Below are 23,074 nucleotides of genomic sequence, written 5' to 3'. Positions count from 1 at the left end.
CAACAGTTTTGCATGAATCATTTGCAATAATTACGTTTAATTTACTGTTTACTTTATTTCTGTACGCTTTTATTGTGTATTTTTGTTTTGTTTTTCGATTTGGCTTTTGTTTGATTTGCTTGATTTATCGAATGTCACTTATCATTCAAACCTATTACTAAGCTCTAACGCATAAGTGCACAGTTGACTGTAAGCGTATACTTATAATGAACAGTAATACATTAACATACATATCTACACAAGTAAATAAATTGTATGTATGCGTTTGAGTGGCAGTAATAGCAACCTTAGTGCTGTCCAATGACTCGCCTAAAGGAAGTCGCACAGTGGAAAAATTTGGAAAAATATTAAACTAAAATTTAATATGTACAAATTTCTTATTTGCAACCGCTAAGCTGCCTAAAAATATACTTTTAATTCAAAATTGCTGCAATAATGCGTCGAAAAGTAAGTTGAGTTCTGTATATTTATGTACATTTCATAATTTGCTGCACTTATTGCATATAAATTATAAAAATATCAGGACCTTTATTGTTTTATAGAAGTCTGTGCGCGCCTAGAAATATACTACAATCTTTTAATTTTATTCAAATCGCCTGAAGATGTATTAATAATTCAGAATTTTTAAACTTTTCTTGCCTAAGCTGAGTAAGTGTCGTCAAAAATCGTTTCGAAATTTATTTATCAGTAAAAAAGACTTGGCACGAGCTTTATTTATAACTAAAAGTACTTTTACGACCACTTAGAAACTATATTTTATACATATAAAACTCTAAATTATTTCGTAAATATAAATTTTAACAATAAACAATAAAATAAATTTAAAGTTATAATTTTTTTTATTTAATTTTTTCATTTCATTTAATAATATTGGCATATTCTAGCTATTCATGACTATTTGTCGTCATAACAAATAATAGGTTTCTTCAAACATTTTTTTTTATTAATTTTTATTTTATTATTGTTGTTGCTTTTTATATTTTATTTTGTATAGTTTCCTTTAATTTATATATTTTTTATTTCTTTTTTGTTTATTTTTTTCATGCATACATACATATGTATATGTTTTATGTATTATGTTTTTTTGCTCTATTTTATTTTATAGCTCTATTTTTGTTATTTTTTACATATTTTTCTTTTATTTATTATTATATATTTTTATTAATTCTTCAAATTTTTTTATTTTGTTTTGTTTTTAAATTTTTAATTTATTTGTTTAGAAGATCAATAATTTATTTTTATTATATATGTATATACATATGTGTTTTTATTATTTTATGTTGTTTGCTTTATTTTATTTTATATATTTTTTAAATATTTTTTTTTTTAATTTTATTATTTAATATTTTTATTTTAAATTTTTTTCTGTGTTATTTTTAGTTCTAAAATTTTAAATTTTTTCCTCGAACATCAATACATTCCACCCCACTGTCATTCGTCATCACAACAAAATATTAGTTTCTTCATACCCTACTACTCATTACTCACCTTACTGTAAATTCATTTGTATAGTTTTTGCTATTGGTTTTGTCTTTAAGTCCGCTCTTGTTGCGAACGGTGTAAATTTACCTGCTGTTGGCCAACACTTTAGCGTCCGTTCACACACTCTGCGCTTTACCTAACAGCATGCATAAATATATATTTATATATAACACATACTATGTGTGTGTATGTTTGTATGTATGGCTTGCTGCCACCTGCTACAAGCTGCTCATTGCATCATTGTTATTCTTATGATTTTATTTATGTTCCCTCCGCGCTGCTGACTTTTACTGTTTTTGCGCTTTGCCGTTGCTTACCTTTCCATTTTTACTGCCACTTTGCATCTGTCTCGCACACAAAACAGCAAAAACGTAGTGTGAGATATAGCATCAGTGCCAAAAACTGTGTGAGTTGTTGGCGAAAACGCGTTTTGACCATGACTTATGCAAAGCCAGCGGAAAAGAAGACATACAATAATGCATAAATAATAAGAAAGATGGGAAATAAACAAAATAGTAGTAAGAATTTGAAGTTAAAAAAGCGAAGGTGTATGTTTACGGCAGTATGGTAGCACGGCTCTTACTCACGGGTTAAAAGTAAATCACAGCGGCGCGTGAGTGCCTTTGAGTCAACTACTTACTACAGCTTGTCAACTCTTTTTATTTTTTATTTTTTTTTGTATTTTGACATGAATGGGGTTTATTGTGAAAGAGCGCAGAACAAGGGAAGGAGAAGTGCGCTTACGAAAAGTCGCTATAAATTAAGTATAAAGAACAATTAAGGCAAACTGCGCATGAGTCAGCGTCACAAACGGCAGCGCAAAATATCAACAAAAAAATCTAAAAAACAAAAATCAAATGAGACTTGAATTTTAAGATCACGTAGCAAGAATTACAGAATAAACAAATATACTGTTTTTTTTTTTCAATTAAATATCAGCGTGCCACCGGTTATAGTACGAGGAAGCGACGCGCATTTACATATATTATTTATATACACAAGTATTTACAGTAACGCGTAAATCTGAAGGACATTTCGGCTGAGTCGGCACACGGCAGACAGCACAAAGCCATAAAATGCGCGCACGTATGTGCATGTGTGTGTATGTAATGAGAACAAAAAGTCGTGTTAACAAAATAGTAGCATCTGAAAGTGCGTGTCTGCGTCATGCCTGTCTGGCGCACATGACGCCGCGTCACCAGCTGCTGCTTGTTGCCTTTATGCGTCAGTCGGTCAAATTAACGGCGACCTGCTGAATGCGCGCGCCAATAGCCAACAACAAAGCAGCACAAAGCTGACTACTTAATCTTACAGATATGTGGCATATAAGTATGTATGTATTTTTAAATGCATATCGCGCAGCCAGCTCATCGCCTGATAATCCCACAAACACACACTTGCATGAAATCGTATTTTTGATATGTTGCAGCTGCAAGTGACAAGCGTTTATGTATGTACATACATATGTATGTGTGTCGCTTGCGCTAAGAGTCATCCCCAAAATATTCTTAATCATCACGTTCAATTAAGAATAAGCGCACAAATCAAACCATTCGAGATGAGCTGTAAGCATAAAACTCTAAGAATTTTCACGAACTCGCAAGTGTAGCACGTTTCCGAGTAAGATGCAACAGCGCCGACCATGTAAGTGATGACAACGCAACACGTCATCGACGCGCGGCTGTTGGTGCATTAGCTGCCGCAAACTGGCGGTCAATCAGCCAGACAGCTGGCAGACCTTGCGTCATTGCGCGTTTTGGGCAGCGTGATGCGTGCGACATTTGGCGGCAACTTGCAGCTCAACTAGTGACAATATTAGCGCGTGAATAGCTGACATTCCATTGCGATGAACAGCGCGCTGTCACCCACTAATTGCGCGCTAGACGCGTTGCTATATTATTCATCAGCATTCATAATGAGTAAAAGCGTGCTACGAATATAGTAATCTACATACGTATGTATGTATGTAAATGTAAGCAATTTGTTCAATATTTACTTCCGATGCGTTGTCGCCAGCCCATATTCATTCATTCATACTGAAAGTATTCTGTATTTGCGTGTGAGTAAGCAAAAGATCGTGTACGAGTCACGCATGCGCACCAACACACTTCCTTTTACAGTCGCCATTCAGCCTGTGCTTCTTTGGACGGCGCTTAATCATCGCTTCGTAATTACTTGCCGGCTTAGTCAAGTATTGTTTTATGCGCTATTATTCGTAATTTATTTTTATTGTATCAGTAATGCTTATTTTCGCCAATAACAATCACAATTAGTTCGCACGAAAATGCGAACCAACGACAAAAACGGTAGCCGCAAGCGTGTGAAAGCGCATTTTTCCACGTCATCAAGGTAATTAATGCGAACCAGCTAGCTGCTTTGCCGACTCACCGGCATTTTTATACGCTGACAAAGTGGAAAATTAGCCGAAATCGTAGTTTAAGCTGAGATAAGCTTCAAGTAGCTGCGTTCAGTCACATAAATTACTGTTAAAACACATATTTATGTTTCAAAGCACCCTGTTTTTTAACTGAAATTCTTAAATTTACCGTTGTACTTGTTTTTTGACCGTCTAATTTCCGCTTACCCAGACGCGCCATCATTTTGTATAAGGCGAATATACATAAAATCATAATTGCGTATTGCCTAATAGCTCACACCACTAAGCTCAAGTACGCGCATATGTACACTTAGCGAATAGCATGAGTATACTGTCTGCAATACTATCAACAACAACCACAACAATAGCGCATAGATTTAGCCAAACAATTGTGTTTACTTTTAAGGCTATTTCTACTCAAGTTGAATGCTCTGGCAAACATTATGAGTCAGCCATGTTATTACCGCCATATTACGACAGACATACACAAATATAAGTGTGTGTAGACATGTCTATATTAGCGTCAGGCAGACAGTGTGGCAGTTATTTAATGTTGCAAGGAAGTTGGACGCACAGTTAGTTTGTTAGAAAGACAATCAGGCATAGCCCTCGATTTGATTAACTCTTGTTTTTGTTGTTCTTGCTACATGTGTGTGTGTCATTAATGGCAAGCTGGCTGCTTGACACACCCCTTACAGCATTTTAAGTGCACTCCCAAAAACGTTTAGCTTTTTCGGCTATTTTTCACATAATGCTAAAAATCGTAGACTCGCCACTCAAAGGTGGGAATTAGGTACGAATATAAAGTACTTATGAGCCATAGCTGGCAGACAGCTCATGTTTGTGAATTTGTAGAAAAGCCATGCAAGCAATATAACAAACTAGTCAAAGAATGTTTCCCATTGTACGGCCGCCTGTTTTATACCAGTTTTTAAATATAAATAATATAACTATAATATCTTCTAACAAAAGTTTTAACTTGAACTAGCCATACAAAATAGTTAACTCATGCTTAAAAAATTATAAGTAATAATTTTTCATCGAACATCTTAAAAAACGTGATAAACAGAACCCAGCGCCATGTAATGTAAATTTTTTTCCGAAAAGCATAAAAACTGAACACTCGCGCCTTCTACAGTAAATTTAAAAATAAGTCCAAAAAGCTAAAAAGCTTTACATCTCCACACAAAATATAGTGACAGTTGTTGGAAATATATTCAATTTAACTTGTTATTTATATAATTATTACTGCACTGTCTTAATTTGGTTATAACTACCACTGTAATTTATCTATACCAGTCAATTCACTATTCTGACAGGTTGGCAAATCAAATTAGTACTTTGTTATGCCAATTAATAAGTTTATACCAATTGTTTGTTCGATTCGGTACTCTCAAATTTACGGCAAAGATTATATAAACAGTTTAAACTTTTGATTATACCATTTTATTACATTTATACCAGTTTATTAAGTTCACTACTCTGAAAAGTTTGGAATTTCAAAGTTAACTAATATAAACTACTAATCATATTTTATACCAGTTTGTTTCTGTGTTCACTGCTCTCGAAGGTGTGGAATTTCGAAGCTAACTAATTGAAACTACTGACTTTATTTTATACCAATTGTTTGTTCGTTTCGGTACTTTCAAAGCAACGAAAAAAAAGAGAAACAACTTAAACATATGATTGTACCATTATATTACGTTTATACCAGTTTTTTGTGTTTACTACTCTCAAAGTTTTCGAATTTCGAAGTTAACTAATTGAAACTGCTGATTATACCTGTCTAATAAAATTATACCAGTTGTTTATACGAGTCGATACTCTGCAAGATATGGGGATAATAAATATAACAAGTGATTTCAAATTATATTCATAACAAGTTTGTCTTTGATATAAAAAGATCATAAAGGCAGAGAAAAAATGCAGAAAGCATTTTCTGCACTGAAAAAATTCAAAAATTTCTCCGAAATAATTTTTTTATATTAAATTATTTCTAATTTCGATTTATTTAGTATTCAACACTTCATTATAGTTTTTTGTTTACAAAGTTAGGCGCCACATTCTAATGGCGACCTCATTGGCACTCGTATAACTTGACGCTCACTATTTCCTACGAAATTACATATTGTATAGTATGTAAATAATAAATTTTATTTCGTAATGTATTTCCTTATAATTCAGTAAGCGTTTCCTATCAGCAGCTGTGCTATTTTATATTGTTTGAAGTCAACGTTTATAAACATTTGTACGCATATGAGTTATATGTAAATGTATGTGTAAAATGATATAAAAAAATAAACAAGAAATATCATTAAACTGATCCAAGGGCTTTTGCGCTATTTAAAAGCGCTGTGTAATTTAATTTATGCGACTACAAAGCGAATTATGATCTAATTTTTATTTATATTATAGCATAAGCACAATTTTCGACAATTATACATACATACATACACATCTATTTGTACTTGAGATATGAGTTAGTATCTGAAAGAAAGAAACATAAAGAGAAGGCTGCTAACACCTGTGTCAATTGGAGTATGTATACATATGTATGTATATACGCGTACATCTTTTTTGAGCGCTTTCAAACATTTGAAGTTATTTTAGTAATTCGTACTACTTTTTTGCGTTCAAAAAGTTGATGGCATTTTTTTACTGACTACAATATTCTTTCTCAATTAAATTCTCTGGATTTAGAACTTATTTTTATTACTTTTTTTTTTTTTTGAAAAATACTCAATTTGATAAGGCTTACGTATTTGCTTAATTAAATAATGAAAAAGCAAATAAAAAAGTTATGCCAACTGATAAGCCTCCTGTACATATGTATGTATGAACTCTGTTTACATTTATATGTCTATGCTTTCTATTGCAAAATAAATAAAAAGCAAAGGCACGGCTCGATAAGATTTACGAGAGTATGCATGTATGTACTTATATGTATGTACATGTACATAAGTGTGCATGCCATACTATTTGCTCTTTATTAACAGATTTATTTGTTGGTTTATAAATTGGCCCTTTCTTTCAGTATTTATGAGCAGTTCTGTTGTATTATAATTTTGATAATTAAAGATTTAGCTCGCTTGCGTAAATGCTCCGTCATAAATTTTATTAGCAATAGTTCAACTAAGACTGGGTTTTACTGGAGAAGATTAAGGTAAATATAGAAGCTGATTTAGTTTTGAAATTCAATTATGTATGTATTTTTATTTAGTTTCAAAAAGTAAATAATAAATAAAATTAGTTAAATCGAAATAAAAACTTGCTATAAAATTATATCATTTTTATAGGAACTTTAGTTTCCGGGTTTTGAGTTTAAACATTCTTTTAAATTAACTAATTTTCTATATAATACAAGTCAGTAACGAAAATAAAAATTTGCTATAAAATTATAGCATTTTTATGGGAACTTTGGTTAACAATTAAATTCAGAAATCAAAAGCTTGCGAAATATTTAATTTAAAAACTTGCTATAAAATTATAGCATTTTTATAGGAACTAGCTGTTAGTTCACAACTCAATATAGCGAGTAAAAAAGCATTTTATGCACTCTTGTATATTTTTTTCTAACACCACTAGCATTACACACAGCATTCTAAACAAACTCTTATCAAGATTATTTACGCAAAATATTTTTAACAATAAAAAAATAAAAAAGTACGAAATACAAACAAGCTATAATTATTATGGTCATAACAATGATAAGATTGCTTAACAATTGCGTATTTTTATATTGATAATAAAACAATTGTTAAATTACAACTATTTTTTTCTATTGCTCCTATAACTTCACAATCGTACTATTTAGGCCGTCACATGCAACAAAATGTATAATTCTAGCAAAATTTATTTAGATAAATGTTAGTTCGGAGATAATTTTTCGAATTTTATAGTATGTATCCGTAGATATCCGATTTCTTTAGCATCAATTATTTTATTATATATACATTATATAATCAAGAAATTTTGAGGTTAAGCGTTCAAATTATACGTGAATAATCGACCAGCGTGCTATTATTGTCCTTTTTAGATTTATAACCCAAAATTTAAGACAGCAAAGCGCATAAGTTTCCTATAAAAATATATAGATAATAAACATATGTTTCGAAACAACAACGAAAGTAGCAAATAACAAGGAAAACGCTTACTCTCTACCTTGCACTCTCCTGCCATAATCGCGATGCGGAACCTTCATTTAATTGAAATAAAATATTGACTACTGATTTATTGTCATCTTCTTGCTGTAAATCGCCATATGCACATTAGTATATGTAAATACATAAATCTACATGCAATACATATTGACATATTTCGTCAATCAATTTCATGTTTGCTTATCGCTAGCTGTAAAAGCCTTAAGCGTGCTACGTATGCACTTAAATGCCTACATTTGCCATACGTCAATAAAAATTGCTGCGTCCAGTGCACCCCACCCATTATACAGCCACCACCCGCCTGTGTACCCTTACAGCCGGCATAGCCCATCAATCAGCCGAACGACGTTAGTCAATAAGTCAGTCGGTCCGTCGGTAGCGGCGAGGAGCTGACTGCGAATTGTGCCAACAAGGCTGCCAGCAGCGAGTACATTTCTGAGTCATCCGCATAGGCAAGAGAATGAAACAAGTATAAAATAATAATATAAAAAAACAACAACAATAAAAAGCAAAAAACAAACATTGTCAACACCGTAACGTTATTGAATTGCGGTATTATTGTTTGTTGCTCTTCGACTATCGTCGTATTTACGCTCGTCGGCTTAAGTAAGTAAGCAACAGCGGTGCAAACTTCGGTAGCAACAAAAACAAAAACGATAAAGTAGTTAGGCTATGAGCAAAACAGTAAGCAAAAATAGTTTTTTGTTTGCACGTAAAATTGTTGTAAATATTGTTGGTAAGTGTATGTAGACTACGTCAATGGGCTGAATTTGCCGCGACTGTGGCGCGTTTACATGATTTACACCTGGTTGTTGTTGCACGACTATCAAAAGTGCGCAAGTCGAAAATTTTCCACTATTAATTCAAACTTAAATCGTACTGTGGAAATTTCGCTTTTACGCTCTTATCACTTAAACGCATTTTTTTTTGTATTTTAGTAAGATTTTCTATTTTTTGTGACTCAATAAAATATATAAAATATTGCAGTTAGTTGATAACTAACCAAAGTATCGTTTTGACCTTGTTGCTATTGAAGGAATACAGTGCAATGCACCGTAATAACTGGTATAAATACTTATCTATGCATATACATACATACCTCTGTACACACATATGTTGTATGCATGAATGCGTGTTTGTATCTATTTATTTAAGCAAATTTGCTTGAGTTTGATAAGAGAGTAATTTCGTTACCCTCAAGTAAAGGCTGTTGGTATAAAAGTTGAACTATCCGATATTTGAATTTTTTTTTGTATAATTCAGCATTGGAGTATAAGAGTATAACCAAAATATTTGTGTTATCTTTATTGAATAATCATAATTTACGAACATGAGAATTGCTTGGATATTGCAGCAAAATTTCATTGGCGTTAGAAAAAAAGTTATTTTCTTCGTCGTCAATTTTGAATTCTAAGACGATTTTCGTAAAGAAATATTTGAAAAAGTCGGATTTATTTCATAATTCAGAAATTAGACAACGCTTAGACATTCTTTATCTGAAGGATAGATATTTTTAAGCAGAAAATGTTAGCTTGTGTGCTGGAACCTACTATAAGCTTTCACAAAGAAGCTTTTAATGATATATATAAAAAAACAATTTTATACATATTTCTTACCGCTTTTTTTTAAATACATACATGCATGTTTTCCAATTTAATTATTATTATTCATTTTGTATTACTAAAAAAAATAATTAAGGGGTTTGAACGGAGACTTATAACTGCTGTATCTAAAGCAAGAAATTTATGGTGATAGAGAATCATCAATAGTGATTTTAACTCCTCAAAAATTTACTTAGAGCAGTTCGTATCAAAAATCAGCACTGCGTATACGTTACCGTAAGTGTGGCATACAAATAATTTCAAGAAATTGTTGCATACATTTAGGCGTGTTCTCAATTAAAATTTTACACAATTTACAACAATAAAAACAGATGATATAAATTAAGAAAATATTTTTACAGTAATATTTCAATATAATTTCTAATAAAATGTCGTTTATTTTAATTAAAAAGTAAACGTTTTTTTAAGGATTTACTTATTTATTTAAGGCGCGGCTTATAAAAAATATTATAATAATTAATAAAGGAAACAATTAATAATAAAACTACAGTTTGATAATCTTTTAAGCATAATATTTCGACAAAGTTTGTATAAAGTGATGAAATACATATGTACATACATATGTATGTTGCATATCATAAGGAACACTCTTATAATATAATTAAATATCAAGAATTAAAAAAAAATATAAAATTAATAATAAAGTTTAGATATATTAATATTAATTTTTTTCTATTTAAAATTTTTATTTTATTTTATTTCATAATTTTTTATTTTATTTTATAATTTTTTTTACTATTTTTTTTTTGTAGTTAAATTTTTTTATATAAATTTTTATTTTTTTAAATGTACAAATAGTATTATTTTATTATTATATATATTTTTTTTAATTTATATATGTTTCATTTTATTGTTATTTATTTTTTTAGTTATTATTAAATAAAATTTTTAAAACCGAAAAAAATTTCAAAATTTCTGATGTCAACGTTTGTCAAATTAATTGCATAGGCAGTAGCGATTTTTAAAATTGCAATTCATATGACTTTTGCGCACAAGCAAGCGACAGGCGCTACTACATACATATGTACATACAGTACATTATCTAGATGAAATAATGCCGATAAGCTGAGTGTGAGGTGAATGCTTAGCTCAGCGCCGGTTTTCATGTAGTAGCGAGTCGAGTGATGAGCGCATAGATTTAAAAATAACGATTTTGATAGGAGTTTACGATAAGCGACAATATTTCACACACTATCTTTGCTGACACACACACACGTGCGCGCGTGCGTTAATTATGACTCCACCCATTGATTGGCTCACCTACGCAAACTATTTCAATTAACGAATAACCAAAAATAACAAAATGTGCTAATTTCCGCTATTTCTTTCTTTCTTCACAGAGGAAGCACGCAAAACCGGCTCCCGCGTATTGCTGCATTGTCATGCGGGCATATCGCGCAGCGCCACCATTGCCATCGCCTACGTCATGCGCTACAAATCACTATCACTATTCGAGGCCTACAAGCTGGTGAAGGGCGCGCGACCCATCATCTCACCCAACCTCAACTTCATGGGTCAACTGCTCGAATTGGAACAAAATTTGCGCATGAGCGGCGTGCTGAAGCCCGTGTCGCCAGCCGCCACCACACCCACAACACCAACGTCTAGTCAAGTCGAATTTACCAGCAGCAGCAGCAGCAGTAACGACAACAACAACACAAACGCCAATGCTGAGGATGTGGACGAAACCGATGCCGCGCTATTGCGCAAACGGCCCGGCGATGCTAAGCGCAAATTGTGCGCCAACGATGAAGATGCCGCCGACGATTTATTCGAGGATGCGCGCAGCACGCTCAGCAGTCACAGCAGCAATGCTAGCAGCAGTAGTAATTGCACAAATAGTCAAGCAATGCGACTGACGTGGCCACCGCCCACCGGTGCACCTGCCGTACTGCTATCACCCTGCACCTCGAACGAAGCATCCTGCTCATCATCAGTCTCATCCTCCTCATTGTCCGCCTCCTCGTACGCTTCATCGTCCGCTTCGACGCCGACCTCACCGTCAACTGCGCTGGCCAACACACAATCGCCTTTCCTCAGCTACACACCGAACAACATGCCGAAACGCCATTCACCCGCCAAACTGCGTCTCAACTTACGTTCCACCTTTGCACCCATACGACAGTCACAGTCATGCATGTCGATACGCGAAGTGGCCGACGAATCGTTGCCTGCAGCCACAACGAACACGACGGGCCTGACGATAGCGGCGTCAGCCAGCAGCAATCACAGCATACCATCGTCGCCGGTGGCAATGGATCAGGAGAACAATGTGGTGATGGCGATGTCCACCAGCGATTGAGTGCGCTAACTCTAATATACACGTATACGCATACACATATACATAGACAACAATAAGGATTCACTAGTTATACTATGTGTATAGTACATATTAAGCGTACAGTTTAAAAACTAAACTAAATTCAAAAAAAAATTGCAAAGCGACGTAAAAGGAAAAAAAATATTACCCACAACCACCACGGAGACAACTAGGCGAGCACTTTGAGAAAAGCTGTGAATAATTTTTAAGTGTACAATTTAACGAGCGTACCTAACGATTACATACTAAGTGCATACATATGTACAGCGTTGTACATATATAAGTACAATATAAGTATACTAGCATACCGATCGAGCGAATAAACGATCGAAGCGACACCACGCCTACTATTACTACGTAAATACTGCGAGTACATTGAAATTAAATATCTTAAATTTATAAATTATTAAAAAAAAAGCGGCACATTTACAATAAAAAACACAAGTACATATGTACATATATGGCTATGTATGTGTAGTTAAAGAAAATTGTTATTTGAAATTGAAAATTTGTATACAATGCCGTGTATATTATACACAATAGTCGATATTTCATAACCCGAACAACAACCAAACAAGCATATTCCCATGCGAAATTGACAAAATTGTGTAACAAATATTTTCTTTTTGAAAAATATTGTAACTTTTTACCTTTTGACCTAACTGTATGTACATACATATGTACATATATAAACGAAAAATATTGAAATAAACGCAAATGAAGTAAAGTTGCAGATGCATTTGCCCTCATTAAGGGCTTTCACACACACCCACACATATATGTATTTAATATATAAAACAAATTATAACAATGAAAAACTATTTATTTATATTATTTGAACGATTTAAAACAATAAAACGCTTATTTATGGACATTTTGAAAACAGCTTGTAACTAAAAAACACGAAATTTGTGCTGAGCAAAATGCTTTCGGGTGTCTAAAAAACATTTCTGTTGTAAATATTATAAGCGAAAAGTTTAAATTGCAAATGTTGCCACCTGTTTTGCATAATATGCATATAATATATTTTCTTTTTGAGTTTAAATTATGTTAACTAGTAATTTTATTTTTATTTCATTATTTATAAAATTCCCTACAACAAGCCGCTAAGTCATCGGGTTTACTTATGTAACATGTAAGTTTATGTTTTTACTCTTTGACAAGCTACAAACAATGGACTATTTTGAAAAATTAAAAACTTAAAACTTATGTCTATATAATTAAAAACGTAACAATTGATTTTGTGGTAAATTATGTGCATAAAAAAATTAAAATTAAATTAAATTAAGTTAAAAATAAATATAGCACTTTAAATGCATAAAAGCATAACAAATTTGCATACATAATTTGCTTAGCATAATTTGTAAAAAAAAGAAACTATTAATAATAATAAATAGCAACAAAAACCCATGTACAAGCAGCATACAAAAATATATACATATATATATATATCGAAAACATATGTAGCAAGCGAATATTTATTTTAATGCCAAACTCTTCCTATAAAACTGTTTTAAGTTTTTTTCTTTACACACAACCACAATACAAGCGAAATTTTCTAATAGTTTCCAAAACACATAAACCCGCCAACAACAAAGTGGCTGAGAACATGCATACATCACAGCAAATTTAGTTTCCCCACTACAAATATGTATCTAAATATTTGCAACAACAATACAAAAAACAAGGAAATGTATATTTTAAATAATAGCAATTTCTGTTCTTGTCACTATCACAGTTCAACTTAATTATGTATTTAAGCAAAATATACCTACCTACCTATATGTATATGTATAATATAAGTTAAAATTTATTTTTAGTGCAAACTTAAATGTATATAAATGTGTATAACCATATTATAAATTATTTATACACCTTATGTGAGCCGAATTAAAACAGTGAAAAATATTTACAAATTAATTAATGTACTTTCTTTTTGTCCATCATGTCTGCTAAAGCTTTGGCACGCAGTCGGGCATTGATGGCATTCATGTTGTAGCAATTGAATAAGCGGTAGCTCTCATAGCAGCGTGAACATAGATATTTACGTAAATATGTATATGTATAATAATTTAATGTAATTTGCAATAGTCATATTCTTGCACTTACATACACATACACACTTAATTTGGTAAGCTAGACAAAAAAAAGCGTAAAATAATGCAATTCAATTGAATGTGCAGCGTAAGCATAAAAATAGAAATATATGTACAAAATAATGATTTTGAAAAGAAATTGAAGTTGTATTTTATTCTCAAAATTCGTGTGGATCTATGTTTTATGATTTGATATTTAGGCACAGTTTTTATAGGCTTAATTACAATTGAGGCTAAGGAAACATAAGGGCTGAAGATTTGCGTACAGTAGGTATGTAACAAATTAACTGAAAAGTCCCCAGCCTAACACATAGCTGCTACTAAAATTAAATCCATATGATTTTTAGTTAACCCTAACCTTCAAAACCGATTCCCCAATCGATGACGATGGAGCGACGTTCCATTGCCCGACCATAAAGTTCGAGAAACAATTACCCGTATGAAGAACAACAAAGTGCCGGTGGGCGATGGATCGCCGGCCGAGCTATTTGAATACGACGGCGAAGAACGGATACGGAATATGCATCAGCTTCAGCTTAGAATATGGTCGAACGAAACAATGCCCGACGATTGGAATTTAAGTGTGCTCTGCCCGATCCACAAAAAGGGAGACCCCACAATCAAGCCTCCTTAACATCGCCACTGTCAAAAAACTGATTGGACCTTATCAGTGTGGCTTTGGGCTTCGAAACCAACAGCTGACCAGATATTCACCATGCGCAATATCTTGGAAAAGATACGTGAAAAGAAGATCGACGCACATTCGTCGAATTCAAAGCTGCTTTAACAGCACGATTTGTGCCGCTATGTCTGGTAATACGGTTGTGTAAACTGACGTTGAGCAATACCAAAGCTCCGTCAGGATCAGGAAGGACCACTTCGAGCCATTCGATACCAAACGAGGTTTCAGACAAGGCGAACCCCTATAGTGGAACTTCTTCAAACTACTCTTGGAAAAAATTATTCGAGCTGCAGAACTAAATAGAGAAAGTACCATCTTCTATAAGAGTGGACAACTGCTGTCGAACGCCAATAATATTGATATCATTTACCGCAACAACTACCAGTTAGTTCTGCTTTCTCCAGACTGGACAAGGAAGCGAAGCAAATAGGTCTGGTAGTGAACGAGGGCAGGACGAAATATCGTCTGTCATTAAAGAAAGTTGAAGTAAAAACTTGGCTTAATGACGAGTGTCGGGACACTCAGGAAAACAAACCATTAAGGATTCATATGCTAAGTTTAGACGTAGTGAAATGAGCACCGAAGACGGTGAAAGCAGTGGTCGTGGAAAAGTGGTTGTTACCGACCAAAACATCAAAAAAGTTCACAAACTAATTTTAAATGACGGTAAAGTAGAATTTTTCGAGATGACAGACACTCTAAAGCAGCAGTGTTTGGAGATGTTAAAATTTAATAAACTCGAGTTTTTGCGTCAATATGTGGCAATGGATAAAATATGATATTTCACTCCGATTGCTGCCGCATACACCGTATTCTCCAGATCTGGCTCCCAGCGACTATTTCCTGTTCTCAGATCGCAAAAGAAGGCTCGCTGGAAACAAATTTTTATTGAATGAAGAGGTTATCGCCGAAACTAAGGCCTATTTTGAAGCAAGGAACAAAAATATTACAAAAATGGTATCGAAAAGTTGTAGAGTCGTTTTCATCAGTGCATCACCCTTGAGGCGTACTTAGTTGAATAAAAAGACTAATTTTACCAAAAAGAAAACGTATTTTACTATGGTAGGTTGGGGACTCTTTAATTGACCTGTTACGTTCGTGCATATTGGAAAGAAAGAAAGCTCTTTATAACTTTAAATACTTCAAAAATGCAAAAAATAAAACGTTACTTTTACACAGTCACCGACGACGCGTGCGGACGTTCACTCTTTTCGTGTGTTATCAGTATTCGCTTGTTTGTCTGTTTTTCGGTAATTGACCTGTTACGATATCTTCAAAAAGAAAAAAAAGTGCATAAATAGTTATAAGTGGTTGGAGTAAGGTGTGTTCATAATGCCCCCTGGGGCCTACAATCCAGGAAAATAGGTTCACCCTACTTTCCTCTAGTCCTCATACAAAACGAAAAAAAGCCAACAAATCTCAAGAGACTTTCCCTGAGCTCCCCCCCCATTAACATCTCTAAAAACGACGACCCAAAATACATAGTTCTTATAGTTTTCATGCTTTGCGGTGCATAAGGCCATTTTAGGCATTAGCAAAGATGTTAAATCCATTTCAGAATTGCGCGACGGAAGTCTTCTCTTACTAGTGAAAAATAAAAAAACTGCTGAAAAATTCACAAACACGATAACACTTTCGAACATCTGCAAAATTTCAGTCAATTACCATGAACACCTTAACTCCGTAAAAGGCACGATTTTCGCGCCATTTCTTAACCATTTGCCTGAAAAAGAAATTATTGAAGGCCTTGAAGATTATGGAGTAAAAGCGCAGTAATATAAATTCAGAAGAAGCTTGAAGGTGTCATAGTCCCAACAGGTGCAATGCTCCTCACTTTTGATGCCTACAAGCTACCTGAGGAAATTGATGTAGCCTGGCGAAAAATTTCAGTCCGTCCCTACTATCCCAATCCGATGCGCTGCAAAACCTGTCAAAACTCGGACACACAATAAAAAATGCAAAGGCCTTCCTACATGCGTCAACTGCAGTCTGATAGCGAATGCTCAAGAACCATGTGTGTGAATTGCTCAGGGGAACACCCACTTCCTCCGCAAACACTTGCCCAAGTTTATACAGGCTAAAGAAATTTTAAAAATAAAAACCAACGACAAATGCAGCATGCGTGAAGCAGCAATTAAATACAGATCTCAGCACTCCTCCACCTCTTCTTTTACACCCTTTTCAACAATAATTTCTCTACCTGCACAAATAACCACTCCAAACATTCCACTTCAGCCTCCACAACATCAAAACCTTTAAGAAACGACAAAACAAAAATTCACCTCAAGCTTCAAAAAAATTTCCACCTCTTCATATAATACTTCAACTAACACTAGCTTACAAACTCCAACAAATCTATCGCCCATTCATGGGCTTCTAGCACGACCACGCCAACAAACAACAAATCTTCAATCACCAATTCACCTTTTAATTCTACTTCGACCATACCCTTCTCTCTCACCAATTCTTCAACAATCAACCCCACCTCAAGTAACAATTATATCTTCCCCTCGCCCAGAAATAACGACTGTGGTGGTCTAATGCTCTCCGACTCAGTACAAGCCGAGACAAAGAGCGTTGCTGATCATAACAGTGACTTCGAAATGTAATGCATCTCTCACTGCATGTGGCTACCGGCGCTCTGCTCGCAGAGTGTCAAAAGCAGTTACATGCGTGTGTGTATGCATATACTCGTTCTCCCATCACTTTTCGTTTTACCTCCATATCATTTGCTATTCATCATGTTATCAATTTTGCAATGGAATATGAATGGTTACCTCAATAACTATCACGAACTTGAAATTCTGATTAAATACTATTCCCCATCCATCATTCTTTTAACCGAAACTCACTTACCCCAAAACCAAACTGCTTCACTCCCAAAAAATTACATAGGGCATTTCTACAATCTACCTCAGATCACTAGTAAAAGCAAGGAATTGCAATATTAGTCAAAAGGAATATTCAACACAAGCTATCACCTATTCAAACAAGTTTCTCAGCACTAGCGATCGACATCAATACAACAACCAAGATAGTGGCTGTTTGCATATACATTCCTCCCAAAGATACTTTTTCTACATCTGATATTTCACTACTTCTAAACCAATTCAGTACGCAATGCATCATTGGAGGCGACTTCAACGCCTGGAGTACTATCTGGGGATCTGATTACACAAACTCCAGAGGACAAAAAATTGAAAACGCGTTAATCTCATCCAATTTTATATCACTAAATAATGGTGCTCCCACCCACTTTTCGACTCACCACACCTTTTCTACAGTTGACATTACACTTTGTTCCGCAACTCTAGCCTCAAATTGCCAGTGGAAAGTCCTTGACTCATTGCATGGAAGCGACCACTTCCCTATCCTTACCCAAATAACCTCAGTCTGCAACCAATCCTTGGTAAAATTCACCCAGATTTAAAACTAACCAAGCCGACTGGAAGAAATTCGGTCAAATGTGCGAAGAAATCAGTGCAGCCTCTCTCAATTGCTAATAACATAAACCAAGAAGCAGCTAAAATGACAAGATTAAATATAATAAAATATCTAACATCTAAGAAAAGCCATATTCACCCGGCCACTCTTGTCAACGCTACCAGAGCCTTAATACTCTCCAAGTTTGAATACGCACTACCACTCTATGGAAACTGTCCAGCATCTGCAATCAACAAAATATCCACGCCTTATCACGTTGCAATACGGAGAAGCATAAGAGCATTCCCTACGACACCCCTAAAAACCTCTTTGCAGAAACTGGCTTGCCTACAATCGCTGAAAGAACAATCGATAGCTGCCGTCGTTTACTCCTAAACTGCTATTTACTCCAAACAATCTTTTAAAAAGAGACGTAAAAACGCGATGTCAAAAAAACGGGAGCCAAGATTCTTGCCAGCAATCAGTCGACCGCTGAAATTCATTAAACACCTTCAGATACCGCATACTTCAAGGCCTAGAGTATCCACTATCCGCCCACAGTGGTTGATTAACAACATTCCTCACGCAATTAAAACGCTCCAATTTCCAAAAACAAATACACCACAAGAGAAATACAGAGCAATTTATGCGAAAGTAAAAGCACTTTACAGCCAAAATGGATGGAACTTATTTACGGATGGCTCTAAATCCCGCGACAACACATCATTTGCAGTAACAAAAGAAAATGGAGAAATTATTCGGCACGGCCTACTCCACCCAATTTGCTCCGTGTTTACCGCTGAAGTCTCCGCTGTTCTCGAAGCCATCACATATGCTAAGCTTCACCGAGGCAAGTTCATTATTTGCACCGACAGTAACTCATGCCTTGACGCCATCAAATGCCCCTCCAACGGTCAAAATGAGGTAGTCGCAATACGCAACACTTTAATAGCCACACCTCGAAAAATCAAACTAATGTGGATACCAGGCCACACAGGAATCATTGGCAACGAAAACGCTGACGCCGCTGCAAAAACGTTGCAAAAACACCATCCATAATGTTTAACTATATGTCTAAAAAGACATTTTGACTGAAGTCGCAAACGAAAGACGCCAGACTCAAATTAGCGATTGGAACACCTATGCTCATCACTACTCCGCTATCAATCCTAGCAGAAAGAAAGGAATTATCGCTGCCGACATAGCTCTCTCAACAATTAAGCCATTTATTCGCCTACGCCTGGGGCACACAATTATCACGCACGCACATCTTCTACAACGTACCCCACCCAGTAAGTGTCCATTTTGTGAAGAGCCGGCATCAATTCGGCATTTACTACATTGTCCAATTATCGACTCAACCCGAAAAGAGATCCTGAGTACAACGGATCCCTTCGACCTTTTGAGAGAGGCTAACATCACAAACGTTCTAAAGATGTACAAATTGTTGAAAGAGACTGACTTGTTAAAGCATATTTAATATTAAGAATAAATCGTAGTTAGCTCTACTAACACCTTAACCATTAACGTTATATTAGATTACAGACAGCCGAAGGCCCTTGTTGCTAGCGCTGCTAAATATTTATTTGTTAAATAATTTATTATTGGACAAATTTCTTAAAAATAAAAAAAAATAAAAATAAAAAAATAAAAATAAAAAAATTTTTTAACAATTAGATCAGAGAACTATATACTTAATATAACAACTTAAAAGGGTTTTAACGCTCTTGAGGACAAGTTTATAAGGAAAGCATAAAAAATGTCGTAAGATAATTTGAAAATTTTAAATTTTTTGCAGGACTCAACAAATGGAGGTAGCAATAGTCGTTTCTGCTAACTCACTTATAGCCGGCGAAGAACTGTCAGCTCGACAGCCGTTTTTATATAAATTATATATGTTCGGCTAAGTCGATTTAGCCATACCCGTCTATATGTCCATCTGTATGTACGCGAACTAGTCCCTCAGTTTTCAAGATGTCGACCTTAAATCTTGCTTAGGACCTTTTCGCACTAAGATGCTGTATATAGCATATAGCTGCAATACAAACTGATCGATCATATTCAAGTCCATATATGAAAAAATAAATTATTTCACAATGTATCGTCATGAAATTGGGATTATCATCTCAGGTATCGCCGAAAATGTTGTTGAGATCGGTTTTATTACTTCGGTGTATCGTTAAATATAATATGCTCACCAAACTAATGTCCGTGAGCGACATTTATTGTTTATTTTCACTTGTATATTTTTATACTCTTGCAAAATGTTGCTTCAGAGTATAATAGGTTTGTTCACATAACGGATGTCGTATCATCTAAAACAAATCGAGATATGTATATATACATACGTTTATATATACACAAGTATACATATATAAATGATCAGGATGGCGAGACGAGTTGAAATCTGGGTGACAGGGTGTCTGTCCGTCTGCCCGCGCCAGTTGTAACTTAAATAAAATTTGAGATACCTTGTTGAAACTTGATATGCGGATTCCTTAGTACAAAAAAAAATAGTAGATACGCACAACTATCGGATCACTGCCATGCCCACAAATCACAATTAACCGAAAATAGAGTCCCATAACTAAGCACTAAATAAAGATATAAAAATCTAATTTGGCACAGGAAATCTCAGTAGCAATGGGCAGCCTGTCGGCAAAAAAATTTCGGAAAAGTGGGCGTGGCCCGCCCTCTTAAAAGTTTAATGTACATATCTCCTAAACTATGCGACAAGCAAATTTACTCGGTGCAAATACTGTAAGAACTAGTATCGACAGTGTGAAAATGGATAAAATCGGAAGTTAACCCCGCTCATTCCCCATATAACGGTACTGCTGAAAACTACTAAAGGTGAGATAAATCAATAGGTAAATACGCCAGAGGCATTAAATTCTACCTCCGAGACTTGAGACAGTGTGGTACGTGGCACCGCCTACTTTAAGGTACATATCTCGAGACCCGTTTATTTTTTTATTCTTTGTTATACATTATATTTTATTTAGGATCTGTCTTATTAACTAAAAATGAAATAACAGTAAAAGAATTTGTTGAGAAAAGCAATGATGTTGAAATATAATGAATGTAAAAAGGGAATTAACCCATTCCCTCTTTAATGTAGTTTTGCATCAATTGGAAATATCTTCTTATGTAATAAAAACGTTTGATTTTAAATGTTTTCGTATTAATTTGCAACCAATTTACTAAATCTTGGAAATGATAATATTTGGTACAAGCGGAAAGAAAAATGTGAACTTAAACATAATCAGCTGATAACATACTGACTTTATTATGTGCACACACACGTTAAGCAGGGTTGCACCAAGATTTTAAATTTCTTACACTGACGGCGGATAAATAGAAACTTTATTTTATAAATGTTTATAAATGTCTAAGAAGACGATTTTTGGAAATTTAAAAACAAACAGCTACATTATCAATTATTTTAAACTTTTAGGGGTGTATTTATACATATTTTACGAATGCACAGAAATATGTTTGAAAAATAAATTAAATATTTTTTATGGTCACGCCGTCGGGGATGGCTAAATAATGGCCTCCACTGGTGCAGTGATTCCGGAACCTAAAAACAAAAGTTCTTTACTAAAAGTTATTATTCAGATCAAGATTCTGGTTAAGAACTAGGTATATAAAAAATATGGAGAAATAATTTGATAGCATCGGGTCATTGTTGTCCGGATAATCATCTAAATTAAAAAAAAATTGGTTTCGGGAAAAACTCTTCAAACGGATATACTTATTAAACTAAGGGGCTAAAGTTTAGAAGGTTGTAAATAAAAAACTATTTTTTTTAATAGGTAGACTTAAATATTATTTATTAAATTAGAGTGAAAAATCTTCTTCTACAGAGCTTCTAAGTCGATCTTTTCTTTTTTTTCAGTTTTTCATTTTTACAATTTTTCTTAATTTGCGGGCAGGACAGAAAAAAAACTAAACGACGTATGGAATTGGGGCAAAGTTTATTATTATTGAAATTAAATTACTTCTAATCTAACTTAGAAAAGTCAATTTTTAACATATAAATAACAATATAAAGTAAAATTTTTTTGGTCAAAAGCCACTTTTTTTTAATTTTAAAACATTTGTAAAATTTTACACTTTTTTGTTTCCGATAGAAATTGCGACCTGCATACTGCCCGTAGTCCGACAAATGCACATGCGAGATGCATCGCGCAATTGCTTCCCAAAGGCAGAATATTAAAGATTTCGTATCCAAAAAATTTTCGGATGATGTTTAAATATATAACTATAAACCCTAGAAATTTCGCTATAATCAATTATATCTTTTCCTCCCATTTCCTAAAAAAAAATCGATTTTTGAAGCCTCTAAAGCAGACTCCAGCCTTAATCAATGCCTTACATTAATTTTATACTCTCGCAACAAAGTTGCTAAGGAGAGTATTATAGTTTTGTTCACATAACGGTTGTTTGTAAGTCCTAAAACTAAAAGAGTCAGATATAGGGTTATATATACCAAAGTGATCAGGGTGACGAGTAGAGTTGACATCCGGAGACATCCTGTCTGTCCGACCGTCCGTCCGTCCGTGCAAGCTGTAACTTGAGTAAAAATTGAGATATCTTGATGAAACTTGGTACACGTATTTCTTGGCTCCATAAGAAGGTTAAGTTCGAAGATGGGCAAAATCGGCCCACTGCCACGCCCACAAAATGGCGGAAACCGAAAACCTATAAAGTGTCATAACTAAGCCATAAATAAAGATATTAAAGTAAAATTTGGCACAAAGGATCGCATTAGGGAGGGGCATATTTGGACGTAAATTTTTTGGAAAAGTGGGCATGGCCCCGCCCCCCACTAAGTTTTTTGTACATATTTTGGAAACTACTATAGCTATGTCAACCAAACTCTATAAAGTCGTTTCTTCAGGCATTT

At 34.3% G+C, this 23,074-nt stretch overlaps 1 protein-coding gene across 2 annotated transcripts in view; it reads left to right on the top strand.

Moving 5' to 3' along the window:
• LOC126751364 (dual specificity protein phosphatase 15) overlaps positions 1-14,196 on the top strand; it is a 52,485-nt gene extending 38,289 nt beyond the window's left edge. For both annotated transcript variants that reach the window (XM_050461574.1, XM_050461583.1), the window contains exon 4: positions 10,982-14,196. In XM_050461574.1, coding sequence (XP_050317531.1) covers positions 10,982-11,943 — 962 coding nt within the window. In that variant the 3' untranslated portion in view covers positions 11,944-14,196. The remainder of the gene's footprint in view (positions 1-10,981) is intronic.
• The last annotated feature ends 8,878 nt before the right edge of the window (positions 14,197-23,074 follow it).

This window comes from Bactrocera neohumeralis, chromosome 2 (genome assembly GCF_024586455.1).
Source record: "Bactrocera neohumeralis isolate Rockhampton chromosome 2, APGP_CSIRO_Bneo_wtdbg2-racon-allhic-juicebox.fasta_v2, whole genome shotgun sequence".
In the NCBI taxonomy this organism is placed as follows: Eukaryota; Metazoa; Arthropoda; class Insecta; order Diptera; family Tephritidae; genus Bactrocera; species Bactrocera neohumeralis.
Note: the sequence above shows the minus strand (reverse complement) of the source record. Positions and strands in the feature narration are given on the sequence as shown.